Source organism: Heterodontus francisci, chromosome 6 (genome assembly GCF_036365525.1).
Source record: "Heterodontus francisci isolate sHetFra1 chromosome 6, sHetFra1.hap1, whole genome shotgun sequence".
NCBI lineage: Eukaryota > Metazoa > Chordata > Chondrichthyes > Heterodontiformes > Heterodontidae > Heterodontus > Heterodontus francisci.
Window position 1 is genome coordinate 92774119 of NC_090376.1, and position 19429 is coordinate 92793547.

At 43.3% G+C, this 19429-nt stretch overlaps 1 protein-coding gene across 1 annotated transcript in view; it reads right to left on the minus strand.

The window, feature by feature from the left end:
- LOC137371443 (progesterone receptor-like) overlaps nucleotides 1-19429 on the minus strand; it is a 386043-nt gene that overhangs the window by 40755 nt on the left and 325859 nt on the right. Inside the window, exon 7 of the mRNA XM_068034058.1 lies at nucleotides 11879-12009. Coding sequence (XP_067890159.1) covers nucleotides 11879-12009 — 131 coding nt within the window. The remainder of the gene's footprint in view (nucleotides 1-11878; nucleotides 12010-19429) is intronic.

The window sequence follows — 19429 nt, forward strand, 5'->3', positions numbered from 1 at the left end:
GAAAGGACTAATTTTCCTGGGGCCCATGGAAATGAGAACCATGGAGCGGATTTCGACTTTGTAGGATGACGTAAAACAAGTGATAGCAAATACGTTCAAATCAATGAAAATAAAAATTGGGAGGGCTGTGAAAGGGACTGCTGATTAGCTATCATCTGTTTTACAATATTGCATAAAGTCAAAATTACCCGCTTCTTGGGGATAATTTGCCATGTTATGGGCATTATTTGGGTGGGCACTAAGGCCACCTACTAGGATCAGGCCTGACAGTGCATGAAATTGAAGAGCTATTATAGCCTGAAAGGTCTGTGGCTGCTTTAAGGGCTTGGATCATCCAGGAGCTTCAGGAGAGTTTGTAACATGAACAACAAAAGCTCAGCTTAGGTGACAGTGTAAGCCTACAACTTGCAGTCATGTATCCTCAAATGCTGGAAGAACTGACATTTGTCACAAGATAACTTTTAAAGGAGCGAGATTTTACAGCAGTAGTAAAAACAGTTTGCAATTCATCAATATGCCATTAAGGAAGGCTGATTGCATAAGGGCACCCTTACTTCGAAGATGAGGCAATTACACAAAGCTGTTACACTAAGTGCAGCAATGGAGAGATTCCTCGTTTCCTCAAAATGGAAGGAAGATCATGAATACCAACAATACTAAAAAAAAATGACCTCACCAGGAGGGAGTGTGTACTTACTGCAGTTTCAAAAATGCTTGTGAGCTATGTGGCAACAACCTAATGCTGCCTATCACTCAATGTAAACTACCAATTTAATAGCATGATGTGAGGTTGTACAGTCGCATGCACAATAAGATTCACTCACTGGTCACAAGTCACACTCCACATAATTATGTCCAAGAATCTAATTTATAGGAGATCAGTAAAGTAGCACCACCTTCACAGTAACTAACTACTGCTAAATGCAAAGGGAAGAGACGCACTATTACCAGCTTTACACTATTGCACAAAGTCAAGATCTACCCAACTGGTGATGTGTCTATCAGCTTCTAGACCACAATGACAAGAATGGAGGAATTCACATCCTATATGTATGAAGAGCTAATGCACAGTACTGAAATCATTCAGACATCCTGAGAATTGGTGGCAGCTCCAGCACCATCCGCTGTACAGCCATCACAGCTGAGGCCATGTTGCCAGTTTTATTTCTTTCATGAACGCTCAGATTTGCTGCAACACAGGCCCTTTCACTGTACTTTAGCATCGTTCATGGACAGGCGCATATAAGAGTTAGCTCAAATATAGAACCATAGAAATGTTATGGCACAGAAGGAGGCCATTCAGCCCATCGTATCTGCACCGGTCGAAAAAACTAGCTGCCCAATCTAATCCCACCTTCCAGCACCTGGTCCGTAGTCTTGCAGGTTACAGCACTTCAGGTTCAGGTCCAGGTACCTTTTAAATGAGTTGAGGGTTTCTGCCTCCACCATCGATCCAGGCAGTGAATTCCAGATATCCACTACCCTCTGGGTGAATACATTTTTCCTCATGTCCCCTCTAATTCTTCAACCAATCACCTTAAATCTGTGCTCCCCCAGTAATTGATCTCTCCACTAGGGGAAACAGGTCCTTCCTGTCTACTCTATCGAGGTCCCTCATAATTTTGTACACCTCAATTAAGTCACCCCTCAGCCTGCCCTGTTCTAAGGAAAACAACCCTAGCCGATCCAATCTTTCCTCATAGCTGCAACTTTCAAGCCCTGTTAACATTCTTGCAAACCTCCTCTATATTCTCTCCAGAGCAATTATGTCCTTCCTGTAATGTCGTGACCAGAACTGTATGCAATATTCCAGCTGTGGCCTAACCAGCGTTTTATACAGTTCCAGCATTACATCCCTGCTTTTGTATTCTATATCTCAGCCAATAAAGGAAAGCATTCCATCTGCCTTCTTCACCACTCTATCCACCTGTCCTGCCACCTTGGACTTGCACTCCAAGGTCTCTCACTTCTTCTACCCCTCTCAATAGCCTCCCGTTTATTGTGTGTTTCCTTGCTTTGTTTGCCCTCCCCAACTGCATTACCTCACACTTCTCTGGATTGAATTCCATTTGCCACTTTTCTGCCCACTCAACCAAACCATTGATATCATTCTGGAATCTACAGCTATCCTCTTCACTATCGACTACACGGCCAATTTTTATGTCATCTGCAAATTTCCCAATCATGCCTCTCATATTTAAGTTCAAATCATTAATATATATCACGAACAGCAAGGGACCCAACCCATGAGCCCAGTGGACCACCAGTGGAAACCGCTTTCCATTCACAAAAACATCCGTCGACCACTACCCTTTGGTTCCTGTCATTGAATCAATTTTGGATCTACATTGCCACATTCCCCTGCATCCCATGGGCTTTTATTTTTCTGACCAGTCTGCCATGTGGGGCCTTGTCAAGTGCCTTACTAAAATCCATGTGGACAATATCGACTGCACTACCTTCATCAATCCTCCTTGTTACTGCCTCAAAAAATTAAATTAAGTCAGACATGACCTTCCCTTAACAAATCCATGCTGACTATCCCTGATTAATCCATGCCTAAGTGGCAGTTTATCCTATCGCTCAGAATTGATTCTAACAATTTTGTTACGTTGACTGAGGGATAAATACTGGCCAGGACACCAGGGATAACTCCTCTGCTCTTCTTCAAAGTAGTGTCATGGGATTTTTTACATTCTCCTGTTCGTCCTTCGAAGCTAAGATGACCATGTCCATCATCTGGGGGCTTTAGTAGGTTCCTGTGGGTACGTAGGTGACTGCTCAGGCCAATCTGTGCCTGGGAGGTTCTGCTGTTAATAGGGTAGGATACTGCAGATGACCAAGCTTTGGATGAGCTGCTGGCTGGTGATTTCCTCTCCTGCACTTTCACTCTGCATCTGATGTGTGCTTGTATTTGAAGGATTGTGCTTGGTGTGGTGATCCTGGGCAAGCTTCTCCCAGGACTCCAGGTCAATATCAAAACTCTTAAGTGAAGCTTTCAGAAAGTCTTTGCAGCACTTCCTTTGACCGCAATGCGAGTGCATCCCAGACTCAAGCTTTCCATAGAAGATTCGTTTGATAAGCAAGTGTCAGGCATTCTGGCTACATGACCAGCCCAACTCAATTGTGACTGCCTTAATATGGTGTGGATGCTTGGCATGTCAGCCCAGGTGAGCACCTCAGTGTCCGGTATTTTGAACTGCCATCTGATCTTCAGGAGCTTCCGAAGGCCATTCAAGTGAAAGTGGTTGAGCTTCTTGTGATGCTGGTACACAGTCCAAGTCTTGCTTAGAGCAGAGTGGGCAGGACTTTTGCGCTTTAGACTTTCAGTTTGGTAGGCAGACTTACTCCTCTTTGCTCCCAGACTGATGTTTGAAATCTGACGAAGGCTACACTCTTGCTTTGGCAATTCTTGTATGTGTCTCGTCATCGATATAGACAGCTCAAGAAAGCGTGCTGCCAAGATCGGGGAACTTATCCGCTGCTGACAGGTTCTGGTCATGGGCTGAAACTTTGGGCTCGAGATAGGGCTTTCCTGGAGCAGACTGGTAGAGTACTTCAATTTTCTTTGAGCTGATCATAAGGCCGACGTTGTCGCATGTATTGAAGAACACATGGGCGGCACAGTGGCGCAGTGGTTAGCACTGCAGCCTCACAGCTCCAGCGACCCGGGTTCAGTTCTGGGTACTGCCTGTGTGGAGTTTGCAAGTTCTCCCGTGTGGGTTTCTGCCGGGTGCTCCGGTTTCCTCCCACAGCCAAAGACTTGCAGGTTGATAGGTAAACTGGCCATTGTAAATTGCCCCTAGTGTAGGTAGGTGGTAGGAAAATGGTGGGGATGTGGTAGGAATATGGGGTTAATGCAGGATTAGTATAAATGGGTGGTTGTTGGTTGGCACAGACTCGGTGGGCCGAAGGACCTGTTTCAGTGCTATATCTCTAAATAAAATAAAACAATTCCATGCCAAACATTGCATGTCCAGCTCTGCATAGGCAACAAGTGCACAGTCATAGGCAAACAGAAAATCACAAAGTATGTCCTTGGAGACATTGATGATCCTAGCATTGAAATCCGATGAATATATCCACCTGATAGGGCAGACAAGGCCTTGCTTTAAATATCTCATCTGAAAGGCGGCACCTCTGACAGAGCAGTGCTCCCTCAGTACTGCACTGGAGTTTCAGCCTTGATTTTGTGCGCTGGAATCTTCTGACTGAGAAGCGAGTGCTATCAACAAAGCCACAATGGACATTCCTCTATATTAATGTGTAGTAGTGGTGCCAGGCAACATTTTATGGCATGCATAGCTATCTGTATGCAGTATTGTTGAGTAGCCTTACATTGCTATCTTTTTTAAAGTCTGCCATCTTCTTCCTTACCTGCTTTCTTGTATGTGGGTACTATATAGAGTGCTAAACGTGGTTGCCACCACCTGCCAGTCAGGCTACTTTCCTTTGTCTAGGGTGCTCAGAATACCAAATAAGTCAACTTACCTTGCACCCATTCAATGTAGCAGAATCTTCACTTATTGCATCACCAGCAAACTGTTTTTTGTCCTTCACTTTTGATCATCTACCCTTAAATTGCTTTAGCCCTTCACATGGCTTCACCATTGTACAAAACCCCATCCTTTCATGTGTAAGCTTCAGTCATGGAGTTCACATGGATACTACAATTGTAGGATCTTATTAGTCAGCATGACATTGGCTGTGCTCTTTGTTCCACTCTGATACCTGCTCACTGACATTGGAAAATCTAATCTGCTATATCAGGACCTGTAATGTTAGCCTATCTTTTCTCTTTTCAGATGTTGATGGGTCCTGTGTATTTTCAGCATTTTCTGTATTTAATTTGGGTTATTGGATCTCCTGTGGTGACACTTACATTAAATGAGAATAATGCTGTCTAATCAATACAGGGACATCATCATGTAATACAATGGGCAGGACTTTCAACTTTGGCAATGGCATAGAACAGCTGGGAGTGGATTAGACAGCTATAATTAGGCCGCAAAAAATTCACGGCGTGAAAAATGCGTCACAGACCATGAAATCTTGGGTCCTCTGTGAAAACTTGGGTCCTCCGTGAAATCTGTCATTTTGCAAACTTTGCGCATTTTTGTGATTGACACCAGTCTCAACTCACTGATTGGTAGCTGAGGGAGAATTTTGCAATTTTGAGAGAAACAGTCTCAAGTGTTAGCAGACAAGTGAGAATGTCAGGATGAGCAAATCAACCAACGGCTGCAACCATTACTGCCACAATCAAGTGACAGATTCTGGAAGCCAAATGCCGCATGCTGATGTTGGTATACTGAAATAAAAACAAGAAATGCTGGAAATACTCAGCAGGTCTGGCAGCATCTGTGGAGAGAGAAGCAGAGTTATATTAGAAATGTCAAAGGTTGTAAGCAAGTAAAGCAGGGGGTGGGGCAAGAGATAACAAAGGAGAAGGGGTAGATTGGACAAGGCCACAGAACAGCTGATCAGAAGGTCGTGGAGCAAAGGCAAACAATATGTTAATGGTGTGTTGAAAGACAAAGCATTAGTACAGATAGGGTGTTAATGGACTGAAGATTGAACAGCAGCAAGTACAAGCATGAAAAAAAAAGTGGGTAAGCAAATTGAACAAACTAAGATGAAATGAAATAAACAAACAAAAACAATGTAAAAAATGTAAAAAAGAAAAAATAACTAAAAATAAAAGTAAAACACTTCTTCACAGCCTGCCTCCTGTGAGGACTCCATTCCATTCTCCCAGTTTCTCCATCTCCGACACATCTGCTCTGATGATGCTACCTTCCATGACGGCACTTCTGATATGTCTTCCTTTTTCCTTAACCGAGGATTCCCCCCCACTGTTGTTGACAGGGCCCTCAACCGTGTCTGGCCCATTTCCCGCACCTCTACCCTCACCCCTTTCCCTCTCTCCCAGAACCGTGACAGGGTTCCCCTTGTCCTCACTTTCCACCCCATCAGCCTCCATATCCAAAGGATCATCCTCCGCCATTTCCGCCACCTCCTGCGTGATGCCACTACCAAACGCATCTTCCCCTCCCTTCCCCGTCAGCATTCCGAAGGAAGCGTTCCCTCCGTGACACCCTTGTCCACTCCTCCATTACCCCCATCACCTCGTCCCCTTCCTATGGCACCTTCCCCTGCAATTGCAGGAGGTGTAATACCTGCCCATTTACCTCCACTCTCCTCATTATCCCAGGCCCCAAACACTCCTTTCAGGTGAAGCAGCAATTTATTTGTACTTCTTTCAATGTAGTATACTGTATTCGCTGCTCACAATGTGGTCTCCTCTACATTGGGGAGATCAAACGCAGACTGGGTGACTGTTTTGTGGAACACCTCCGCTCAGTCTGCAAGCAGGACCCTGAGCTTCCGGTTGCTTGTCATTTCAACACTCCCCCCTGCTCTCATGCTCACATCTCTATCCTGGGCTTGCTGCAGTGTTCCAGTGAACATCAACGCAAGCACGAGGAACAGCATCTCATTTACCGATTAGGCACACTACAGCCTGCCGGACTGAACATTGAGTTCAATAATTTCAGAGCATGATGGGCCCCCCCATTTTACTTTTATTTTTAGTTATTTTTTCTTTTTTACATTTTTTACATGTTTTTTTGTTTGTTTATTTCATTTCATCTTAGTTTGTTCAGTTTGCTTACCCACTGTTTTTTTCATGTTTGTACTTGCTGCTGTTCAATCTTCAGTCCATTAACACCCTATCTGTACTTTCAACACACCATTAACAAATTGTTTGCCTTTTCTCCATGACCTTCTGGTCAGCTATTCTGTGGCCTTGTCCAATCTACACTTTCTCCTTTGTTATCTTTTGCCCCACCTCCTCACCACCCTCCCCCACTTTACTTGCTTATAACCTTTGACATTTCCAATATTTCCCAGTTCCGAAGAAGGGTCACTGACCCGAAACGTTAACTCTGCTTCTCTCTCCACAGATGCCTCCAGACCTGCTGAGTATTTCCAGCATTTCTTATTTTTATTTCAGATTTCCAGCACCCGCAGTATTTTGCTTTTATTTTTTTTGGTATACTGACTTCAGTTTATACAATAGCTTTTCACATAGTTTTTGAGTATGCCATTTGAAACCAGAAACCTCTCTTGTCCTTTTTATTGTTTTAAACAGATAATGGTTTGATGCAACACCGTGAAATTTACAATTTAATTACATGAAATTGTGAAATTCACGATTCTTAAATTGCATGACTGTGAAATTTATAAAATTTGACTGTGAATTTGGTAGCATCCTCGCTATCATATATGATGACTTGAATGAAAAGGAGAATAAGGTGGGGTGTAAAATTGGTGTAGAACCACACCTGCCTGTTTTACATCTCTGCTGAAGTTGAAAGTTCCAGGGAATCTGTTAACTAGCATATTTAAGGGCAGAAGATCTTATTATTGTAGAGACACATCCTGAGATCAATGAGGAGCTAATTGGACTGCAGGATCTGTCTAAGTCTTTTCGCTTACATGTTGAAGTTTCTATGTTTGCTGAAGATTGCTGTTGCTATACTTCTAAAAAAGGTGAGACAAACATTTGCATGTGTGACAAAGTGTCATGCCTAAAGTGGAAATGGATGCATTGGCCCCGATATTTATAGGGAGGTGGGGAGGGTGTGGGGAGGACAAGTATGGCTGGAGAGTGAGTCAAAGCCGAGGATACGGAGCTCTTGCTGAATTCAATGGCAAAACCTCATTAATATTCTTTTCGTTCACTTCATGCCGAGGAACTGACCATATTGTCAAGCTGGCTGACAGCTGGTGGAAAACCAGCAGCAGGAGGCTGCAGTCTAGGACCCTTGGGGATGGTCCCTAGAATTCGGGAGGGTTGTGGAGGGGTGGGAAGATCAGAGATTGTGATTTGGCAGAAGGAAAGAAAGAGGCAATTGTGAACGGGAAAAGACAAGGATTTGTGCCTATGGTGAGGGGGCGGGGGGGGGCGGGTGCGTGGGAGGAAGTCATCTTCGATCATGCCATGGAGCCGGCATTGGTGCATGGGGGGATGGGAAATCTGCGTTTGCGGTAGGGGAAAGAGAGAGACCACAATAGGTAAAGTGGAGGCCGAAGACTTAATACAGGGGCTGGAAGGAGCAGACCCAAAAGGCCTTCTTCAGTCGGCAGCTCTTGTCACCTTTTTACTGCCAGGTATCCTGAGAGCTGGGAAACCCACACAGCATCTGATAAATTTAAATCTGGCTCTCAATCGCACTGTCTGATTTAAATATGTTAATAAAGTTTACCGCCATATCACAAAATCTGCTGCCATAAAATTGGCAATGGTTGTGCACGCAGTGGGTTGGGACATGTTCCCCTTTTTTTAAAACCTGTAACCCCATTCTTCCCAACCCTCTACTGCCTGTCGTGGGGCTGTTAATATTAAGGCCATTGTAAAACTTTTATTTGCATAGGTTTTAGCATTTGTAATTTTGTTTCATATTTACTCTTAAAAAGATGGTGCTCATTCAAGAGCCCAAATGCCAAACTAGGTAATAAATATGATTGCTCCTTGTAGAAGGGTAACCCACAAACGCATTCATATGCTGCTCACGAGCTATTCGATCCTTCTCACCTGCAGCATACATTCCACACCCAACCATTAAAATGGTATATGCCTTCCATGATTCATGTAAAACCGAGATTGGAGACATGAAAAAAACACATATACCCCCTTTGGTTTCACACTCCTGGTTTGCCAGCAGTTTTGCTTCTCTACTTCTGAGATCCCCTGCAATGGCATGGTGCTTATTAAAATATCAACAAATGCACAGACATCCTTCTTGATTTAAAATTGGATTTTATGAAAATAAATAACACTTTAAGTGTTCCCTCACTTCCATTTGTTCAGTAACCGAATGAAATGGGCAAAATCCATGATGTTAGGATCTTGAAATGTACCATCGGCCTTGAATTGGCATGAGAATGATCAATCTGTTTTTGAACCATTCATGATCTCTCTCCCTTTTGTTCAGTCTGTAAGGTGTTTTGTTATGACTAACCTAACAAAGCATTTAAAATCTGATTATTTTTAGCTTCTGTTTCTAAATTTTGGGGAAAATGTTTTCATGGGGCATACCGAGAGGGAATTAATATTGAAACTGTTGCAAATAGCTTCCCTTTTTTTAATAGAACAGATTTAAACATCACTAAATGGCAATGGGAAATGTTTTGAAAAACACAACTCATCAATTAGCAGATATTCATTTATTTGAACTATACTGTATAATATAATTGATTAAAATATTTGTTTTCAATATTTCAATTTTAATTCTGAAAGTATAATCCCAAATGTAGATGCAAAGTAGCCTATATAATGCAAACTTGCAACTCTCATTCAACAAAAAAGCACATGATCATTATTTATAAATACAGAACTGTCAGCACTAAGGGAATGCTAGAAGTGAAACTTATGATCAATAAAAGGTAATATAGTTTGCAAACACATTTCAACATATGAAAGAGTGTTCATTTTTAAGAGACACATTAAAATAAGTCATTGTTTAAGCTGAAGTGAACAATTGCCATTTCCAATGTATAAAATGTGGCATGTTGGATAAAAGAGATAAGATCTTTCCTAAAAGTGAAGCACTTTACAATTGAGTAGATTGTAATAATATCTTAGAACTTTGTTTTTTTTAAAAAGACAGCCAAAATTATTTCCAAACAATACTATTAAATAGTAACTGATTAGCACAGTTAAAATAAGACACCCAGAAATATTTCAACATTTGTTCCTTGCTGACTCATGCAGATGTTCCAGCACAACAGTTTAAAATTGTAAATATGCAAGTCTTGTGCTAGTTCATATAAAGGTGAATAGCTAAACTGAAAATTTTTTTAAATCGGATGTTTGAATGTAATGGCAAGTGCAGAAAGGAATAATTTTAATGTAACCTTATTTAGCCTTTAATTCCTAAAGGGGTGACTTTACAAATGCTCTCCTGGGTGGCCTCCCTGTTTCCACTCTACACGAGTTGCCACTCATCCAGAATGGGGCTACCCCAGCTATTATCTGCATACCCCAGTCTTCACCAGGCTTCAAAGGTCCCTGGTGCTCCTATGATTGAATTTCAAAATCCTTAATGTCAGCTTTAAAAGCTCCAAGGCATTATTCTATCATGTTCAATGATCTCCTTTTCAGTAATGTCCCCATTTTCATCCTTCACTCATCTAAAGTTGGTCCACTGCTCATTAGTAATCCCCTCGAGAATACTCTTCCAAGATCTCTTCACCTTGCCTCCTCCCTCCCAGCTTTCAAAAACATAAAATACTTTTCTTTACAACATTTTTTTGGATCTTCTCCTCAATCCATTCTACCTTTTTCCTTTTCACCAAGTGTCAACTTTCATTTATGCAATTTAAAATATCTTTCTGAAGAGGAAGTGCAATATAATAAAGTTACAATTGTTATTGCAGAGTGCACCTTTCAGCAAGTTGAATTGATTTAATGTGCTTCCCATATGAAAAACAGAAGATTAACATTATTGTTGCACTGCCTCAGAGACCTGTTCATTAAGACTCTCAAAGTTCCCAATAGAAACAAATAGCTGACATTAGCCAATCAGTAAGTAGCTTCTTATAGTTCAGAAATCTAGCTAAGAGGTATCTGGGATACAGAAATAGAGGGTGGATATCTGATATCTTGTGACCAGTACTAAATTTCTAGGGCTGGATATGAACTCGGAGGGAGGGAGAAGAGCGGTTGGTTTGTGGTCAGGAAAGTCAAAAGAATTGGTTTCCCACAGGTCCTGCCAAATTTAACAGCCATTTTTTGTCTCTATTTCCTGGCCACAGCCGGCCAGATTGAGAGGTTGGCTGGCAGGTAGGCATTTGACCAGGCCATGGTCAAGAAGCGGATTGGAGCTGGGAAGATCGGGGAGGCCTGGGGGGTGCAGGAGGTACAGAACAAGGCAATATCAGGAAGACGGGGGTCAGGGGAGTTTGGAGGCCAGAGGCAGAATGGATACTGGAATTTGGGAGATCAGAAGGGTCAGATGGGTGTGGGGGGGAGTGGGGGGTTAGAGATTGGAGGCTTCATGGAGGAGATCAGAAGTAGAAAGGCACTGGGTCCAGCACTTCTCGCCTCTCTTTAGCCACTGGGCTTCCTGAGGTCTAAAAAGCTTGGCCAGCCAAGGTTAAATTTAAAATGGTTGTTAAGTATGAAGCACATAAGAAGTTGTGTGACCGCCCCCTCTTTTTTTAACATTTTAACATCCACCTGACCCATACCCGTCTGTTTTTTGGGGTTAAAATTTCCGTCCTAGTCTTTGTTACCTCTCAATTCATACTGTAGATTGGATGGTTGCGATTGGGCAGTAGTATGGTGCTGATCATTATTTGGGAATGCAGCTGCTCTTAGCTGAGTCTGAAGCCAAAAATGGTTGCTTTCCATGGAAATCAGACATTGAACATCTGATTTTTCCTATAAGAATTCTTTTCAAAGAATTTCCTTAAATAGGCAATGATCTCAACTGAGAACACATCTTTATTAAGCCAAGTGTGCTATCAAATTGACCCTGTGGCTCAGCCAAAGAATAAGCAGTTATTGGTTGCATTTGTTGTGGCTGTTATCCTGAGACTTTCACATTGGTCAGGATAATAGTACAACACTAGACAGTTCATAGTACTTCGAAATCTCAGAGTAATTGACAATGGTGTCATGGTAAATATCAGAGCCTACATTGACAAATGAACAGTACATCAGCACATTATGTCAGTTAACTTCTAAAGATCTAACTAAAGAATAATTCACAAGGTGTGTGAAGATTCATTCAAATATATAGTTCATACTGTAATTTCAACAAAGGGAATACTGGTTTCCTTCACTATTTCAAATTGTATTTTCACTTACTTGTATTAAGAAGTATTAATGCTTTCATGCATAAAAATTCCTCTTGGGTCACTTGAAGATGAATGAACTCCTGTGAGATTTGCCGCATTGCTATACACAGATCATACATTGCAGACTTCTGCATTCGTTGCCTGAAAAAGATAATCATCTAAGTAAACATCACATAAAATGTACACAGCGTTCCCAACTCCAGTCATTTCCCAGCATTAATTACTTAAAGGAAAAGTAAATCCAACCAGTTGCTTATTCCTCTAATCACTACATTCTGGGATGCATAGAGATTCTGTTGCAATGGCAGCAACAATGCTTTGTTTCACCAATATGGAGTGCAAGTAGTGTGTAAAAGCGCTCTCATGTCATTTTGTAAGATCAGCTCTTTTAAATCAATCATTTCCATTCAGCCAGCACACAGGGAATATGCCACGGTAGCTGAGTGGGATATCTGGAGAGTCAATAGCTTTTTAAGAGCTGTTGCCACATTAAAGTTAAACTACATATTTTCCAATTTCAACATTTTCTGACAGCACTTCAATATAGCAGCAAGAAGAGCGAGTAGGAGGAATATTCTTTTTGAGGAATTAACTATGGAAGGCAGGAGATGATGTAAAGCAGGGTGACCTTTTTCAGCTGAGGTGTTAGTACCATGCTTTACTTATTATTCTTTCACCTTCTACTGTCTTATTCATTCACTGACTTAAGCACAGCAGTATAACACACAGACTTAGATTTTCTGCTTCAGTTACAGCAGTAAGCTGGCACAACCTAGACAGGAGACAGAAGAAAAACTGGCTCTATGCCAGGCAATTCCCCAAAAGATGAGCCTGGTGCCTTCCAACATTCCCTTTTAATTTCTGTTTGCTGTGCTCAATTTCTGTCTGCTTGTTGCACTGCGTTGTCCCTTTAAGATTGCCGCATAGCTGTGCATGCCCGCATCTTAAAGAGAACATTGCTTGTTCTCAGCCTGTTCATTCCCTGCCCAGTACATTCCAGATTTCTGCACTGGGATGCATTTGCACACCTAGAGGGACCATTAGTGCCATCACAGCTTGGAGAAAATCTACCCCACATCTACCCCCCAATATTTTGCCATAAAAGCCCAGTCTGAAAAGATGCCTCACTATTTTCCTTCTTATTCTGCTGATCCTGCTCACATGGAGAAACATTCAGAGGTTGATGCACGCTCTGCCTCACCACTTCTCAGCCCTTGTATTACACTGTGCTAGCATATACACTTCCACTTTAGTTATTTACAGGAGGGAGTACTTGGTGAATTATATTAATGAGGAGATGACACAGGAGTAGTTGGCTGAAAGGCTAATTCAAATCCTACTGAACTCAGTAATTTATACCTTATTGGGCCTGCTACAAACTAATTCTCATATCTAATGTAAGTGCCATCTTTGGCTCAATGGTAGCACTCTTGCACTTATGGGTTCAAACTTCAATTCAAGACTTGAGCATATAATTTAGGCTGGCCTTTCAGTGTAGTACTGAGGCGGTACTGAGCACTGACGGACTGTTCCAGGAGGGAAAAAAATCCCATGGCATTTTTTTTTTGAAGAGGAGCAGGAGGTTCTCCTGGTATTCTGGTTAACAATCAATCCCCAATTAACACAACCAAAACAGATTAAGAGGTGATTCATCTCAATACTGATTATGGGGCCTTGCTCCTGTGTTTACCTACATAACGACAGCGACTGCAATTCAAAAGTAATTAATTGCCTGTGAAGTGCTTTGAGGTATCTTGAAGACATGAAAATTGCGATATAAATGCAAATACTTTTTTTCAATAAACATTTCATGCAGTCACTTGAGTACATTGTGCTATGTACCCTGCAAGGACTGGAGTTAAATATGGAGGTGGCTATGAGCCAATATCTGTGGTGTCTGACTGCCAAATGAATCTGCAGAGCATTGTGGAGAGAATGACCATGCTGGGGCTGTCTGCAGCAGTGATCCCAGTGGGAGAATTCCTAATCCCAGGTATAGTTTCTCTACTGAATGTTTTGACTAGGGTTGCAGACTACAAGGATCTTTAAGACCATTGTAGGGTTCTACTATACATACCAACATACACTGACATGTCAAATTATTCAAATATTTGTTTGAATACTTCAATGCTCTGTAAAACCAAAATATTGGTGTTGCATGTGCTCTTTAGCACTTCTCCATATCTGTCTCTGGGGCAGTAATAAGCCAGGAATGGAGAAGATATCCTTGTTCCCTAAGAGCCAGTTGTCCAATTTTTTTTATTTGTATATGGGATGCAGGCATTGCCAGCAGTTATTGCCCATCGCTAGTTGTTCTTGAACTGAGTGGCCTGCTAGGCTATTTAAGAGTCAACCACATTGCTGTGGGTCTGGAGTCACATATAGGCCAGACCAGGTAAGGATGACAGTTTTCCTTCCCTAAAGGACATGAGTGAACCAGATGGGTTTTTACAACAATCGACAATAGCTTCATGGTCACCATTAGACTAGATTTTAATTCCATATGTATTAATTGAATTAAAATTTCACCATCTGCTGTGGTGGGATTCAAACCCATGTCCCCAGAGCATTAGCCTGGGCTCTGGATTACTAATCCAGTGACATTACCACTACACCACCGCCTCCTCTAATCTACCAACCCCTTCAAATAATAATGTCATCATAAATTGCTGTAAGATGAAGGAATCATGATTGCCACCTTGGTGACATTCAAATGAATAAATTTGTGCCTTTGAAGACCAGCTATGCATTGATGGAATGGAACCCCTTGTGTGGCAGGGACTGGTGGGTGGTTGGGGGGGGGGGGGGGGGCGGTGGATGGGTGATGGTGGTGGATAGATTCAGAACAGATCTAACAGCTCAAAACTGGGCATCCATGAGGCGCTTTGGACCATCATCAGCAGCAGAATTGTATTCAACCACAATCTGTAACCTCATGGTCCAGCATATCACTCACTCTATCTTTACCATCAAGCCAGGGGATCAACCTTAGTTCAATGAGGCATGCAGAAGACTATGCCATGAGCAGCATAGGCATACCTAAAAATGAGGTGCCAACCTGGTGAAGCTACAACATAGGACTACATGCAAGCTAAACAGTGGAAGCAGCATGCTATAGGAAGAATTAAGCGATCCCACAACCAATGGATCAGATCAAAGCTCTGCAGGCCTGCCACATCCCATCGTTAATGGTGATGGACAATTAAATAATTAACAGGAGGAATTGTGTTGTGTGGCACTACCACCCTGCTAAATGGGATAGATTTTGAACAGATCCAGCAACTCAAAATTGAGCATCCATGAGGCGCTGTGGGCCATCAGCAGCAGCAGAATTGTATTCAACCAAAATCTGTAACCTCATGGCCTAGCATATCACTCACTCTAGCATTACTATCAAGCCGGGAGACCAACCCTGGTACAATGAAGAGTGTAGGAGGGCATGCCAGGAGCAGTGCCAGACATATCTAAAAATGAGGTGTCAGCTTGCTGAAGCTACAACACAGAACTACTTGCATGCCAAACAGCGGAAGCAGCATGCAATAGACAGGGCTAAGCGATCCCACAACCAATGGATCAGATCTAAGCTCTGCAGTCCTGCCACATCCAGTTGTGAATGGTGGTGGATTATTAAACATCTAACTGGAGGAGGAAGCTCCACAAATATCCCCATCCTCCATGATGGGGGAGCCTAGCACATCCATCTTCAGCCAGAAGTGCTGAGTGGATGATCCATCTCCGCCTCCTCCTGAAGTCCCCAACATCACAGATGCCAGTCTTTAGCCAATACGATTTGCTCCACGTGAGATAAAGAAACAGCTGAAGGCACTAGATACTGCAAAGGCTATGGGCCTTGACAACATTCTGGCAATAGTACTGAAGACTTGTGCTGCAGAACTAGCCATGCCCATAGCGAAGCTGTTCCAGTCCAGCTATAACATGGCATCTACCTGGCAATGTGGAAAATTGCCCAGGTATGTCCTGCCCACAAAAAGCAGGACAAATTCAACCCAGCCAATTACCACCCTATTAGTCTACTCCCGATCATCAGCAAAGTGAAGGAAGTGGCATTTGCTCAGCAATAACCTACTCACTGATACTCAGTTTGGATTCCGCTAGGGCCACTCATTTCCTGACCTCCTTACAGCCTTGGTCCAAACATGGACAAAAGAGTTGAACTCCAGAGGTGAGGTGAGGTGAGAGTGACTGCCCTTGACATCAAAGCAGCTTTCGAACGAGTATGGCATCAAGGAGCCCTAGCAAAACTGGAGTCAATGGGAATCGGGGGGGGGGGGGGGGGGGGGGGGGAATTCTCCGCTGGTTGGAGTCATAGGTGGCACAAAGGAAGATGGTTGTGGTTGTTGGAGGTCAATCATCTCAGTCCCAGTACATCACTGCAGGAGTTCCTCAGGGTAGTGTCTTAGGCCCAATCATCTTCAGCTCCTCCATCAATGACCTTCCATCTATCATAAGGTCAGAAATGGGGATGTTCGCTGATGACTGCACAATGTTCAGCACCATTCGCAACTTCTCAGATACTGAAGCAGACCATGTCCATATGCAGAAAGACCTGGACAACACCCAGGCTTGGTCTGATAAGTGGTAATTAACATTCGCACCACACAAGTGCCAGGTAATGACCATCTTAAATAAGAGAGAATCTAACCATTTCCCCTTGATGTTCGAAGGCATTATCATTGCTGAATCCCCCACTATCAACATCCTGGGGTCTACCATTGACCAGAAACTGAACTGGACTAGCCACATGAATAATGTGGCTACAAGTCAGGTCATGCTCGGAATTCTGCTACGAGCAACTCACCTCCTGTCTCCCCAAAGCCTGTCCACCATCTACAAGGCACAAGTCAGGAGTGCGATGGATAGATGCAGCTCCAAAAACACTCAAGAAGCTCAACACCATCCAGGACAAAGCAGCCCGCTTGATTGTCACCCCATTCACCACCTTCAACAGTCACTCCCTCCATCAACGACGCACAGTGGCAGCAGTGTGTACTATATACTAGATACACTGCAGCAACTCACCAAGGCTCCTTCGACAGCACCTTCCAAACTCACGACCTGTACCACCAAGCAGGACAAGCGCAGCAGATGCATGGGAACACCACCACTACCTGCAAGTTCCCCTCTAGCCACACACCATCCTGACTTGGAAATATATCGCCGTTCTTTCACTATCACTGGTTCAAAATCCTGGAACTCCCTTCCTAACAGCACTGTGGGGGTACCTAGACCCTAAGGCCTGCAGCAGTTCATGAAGGCAGCTCACCACAACCTTCTCAAAGACATTTAGGGATGAGCAATAAATGCTGGCCTAGCCAGCGATGCCCGCATCCCATGAACGAATAAAAAAAAGAGGCTGAAGAATTGTGCTCCAGAATTAACCGTGCCCCTAGACAAGCTGTTCCTGTACAGCTACAACACAGGCATCTTCCCGACAATGTGAAAAATTGCCCAGGTATCTCCTGTCCACAAAAAGCCGGACAAATACAAACTGGCCAATTACCGCCCCATCAGTCTATTCTTGACCATCATAAAGTGATGAAAGGGATCATCGACAGTGCTATCAAGAGGCACTTACACAGCAATAACCTGTTTGCCGATGTTCAGTTTGGGTTCCGTCAGGCACACATGGATCATAACCTTATTACAGCATTGGTTCAGACATGGACAAAAGATCTGAACTCCAGAGGTGAGATGAGAATGCTGTCCCTTAACATCAAAGTAGCATTTGACGGAGTGTAGCACCAAGGAGCCCTAACAATATTGAAGTCAGTAGGAATCAGGGGAAAACTCTCCACTGGTTGGAGTCATACCTAGCACAAAGGAAGATTGTTGTGGTTGTTGGAGGCCAAACATCTAAGCCCCAGGACATTGCTGCAGGAGTTCCTCAGGGTTGTGTCCTGGACCCAATCATCTTCAACTGCTTCATCAATGACCTTCCCTACATCATAAGGTCAGAAGTGGGGATGTTCACTGATGATTGCACAATGTTCAGCACCATTTGTGACTCTTCAGATACTGAAGCAGCCCATGTCCACATGCAGCAATACCTGGACAACATCCAGGCTTGGGCTGATAAGTGGCAAGTAACATTTGCATCACTCAAGTGCCAGGCAACAACCATCTCCAACAAGGGAGAATCTAGCCATGATCACATTGAATGGTGGGCAGGCTCGATGGGCTGAATGGCTTACTCCTGCTCCAATGTTTTGTGTTCCTAGCCATCTCCCCTTGACATTCAATGGCAACATCAATGCTGAATGCCCCAGCATTAAAATCCTGAGGGTTACCATTGACCAGAAAATTAACTGGATCATTCATATAAATACTCTGGCTACAGGAGCAAGTCAGAGGCTGGAAATTCTGCAGTAACTCACCTCCTGACTCCTCAATGCCTGTCCACTATCTACAAGGCACAATTCAGGAGTGTGATGGAATACTCTCCACTTGCCTGGATGGGTGCTGCTCCAACAACACTCAAGAACTCAACACCATCCAGGACAAAGCAGCCTGCTTGATCGGCACCCCATCCACAATCTTAAACATTCACTCCCTCCACCATTGGCGCACAATGGCAGCAATGTGTACCAGCTACAAGATATACTGCAACAACTTGCCAAGCCTCCTCTGACAGTACCTTCCAACCCACAACCTCTATCATCTAGAAGGGCAGCAGAAGCATGGGAACACCACTACCTACAAGTTCCCCTCCAAGCCACACATCATCCTGACTTGGAACTATACGGCCGTTCATTCACTGTCGCTGGGTCAAAATTCTGGAACTCCCTCCCTAACAGCACTGTGGGTGTTCCTACACCAGATGGACTGGGGCGGTTCAAGAAGGCGGTTCACCAGCATCTGTTCAAGGGCAATTAAGGATGGGCAACAAATGCTGGCCTTGCCAGCGACACTCACATCCCATGAAAATGAATTTAAAAAAAAAAGAAAATAACACTGCCTCCTGCTGGAGATTAACATGGCTGGTGATGTCAACTGAAGACATTAAAAACATATATTTTAAGTCGCTAGGTCATATAGAGAAGATGGTCCTTTCATTTCTGAACTTGCTTAAGCAACGCCATTCCTTAATGACAGAAATGTTGGATGAATGTCAGTTTAGTTCAGTGGTAGCACTCTCTGTGTGAGCAGATCATCAATTTAAGGTCTACTGCAGGACTCAAGCACATGATATAGGCTGGTAAGTCAATGCAGTACTGATCAGTCTGCCTATACAGGTGGATGTTAAAAAATGCCATAGAGTTATTCGAAGTAGTGGAGGGGCATTCTTCTGGCAAACATTTATCTCCTTCAACCAACTGCACTAAAAAGCAGATTACTTAGCCTTTTATCCCACTGCTGTTTGTGGGACTTTTCAGCATGCAAGTTGGCTGCCGCATTTGTCTACAAAAAAATAAGAGTGACTGCACTTCTAAAGTAATCCACTGTGCTGTGATGTGCTTTGGGACATGCTGAGGATGGGACAAGCATCATATAAATGCTACTTTTTTCTGCTTTCAATTAAACTTCCATTTGCATCTGGGCC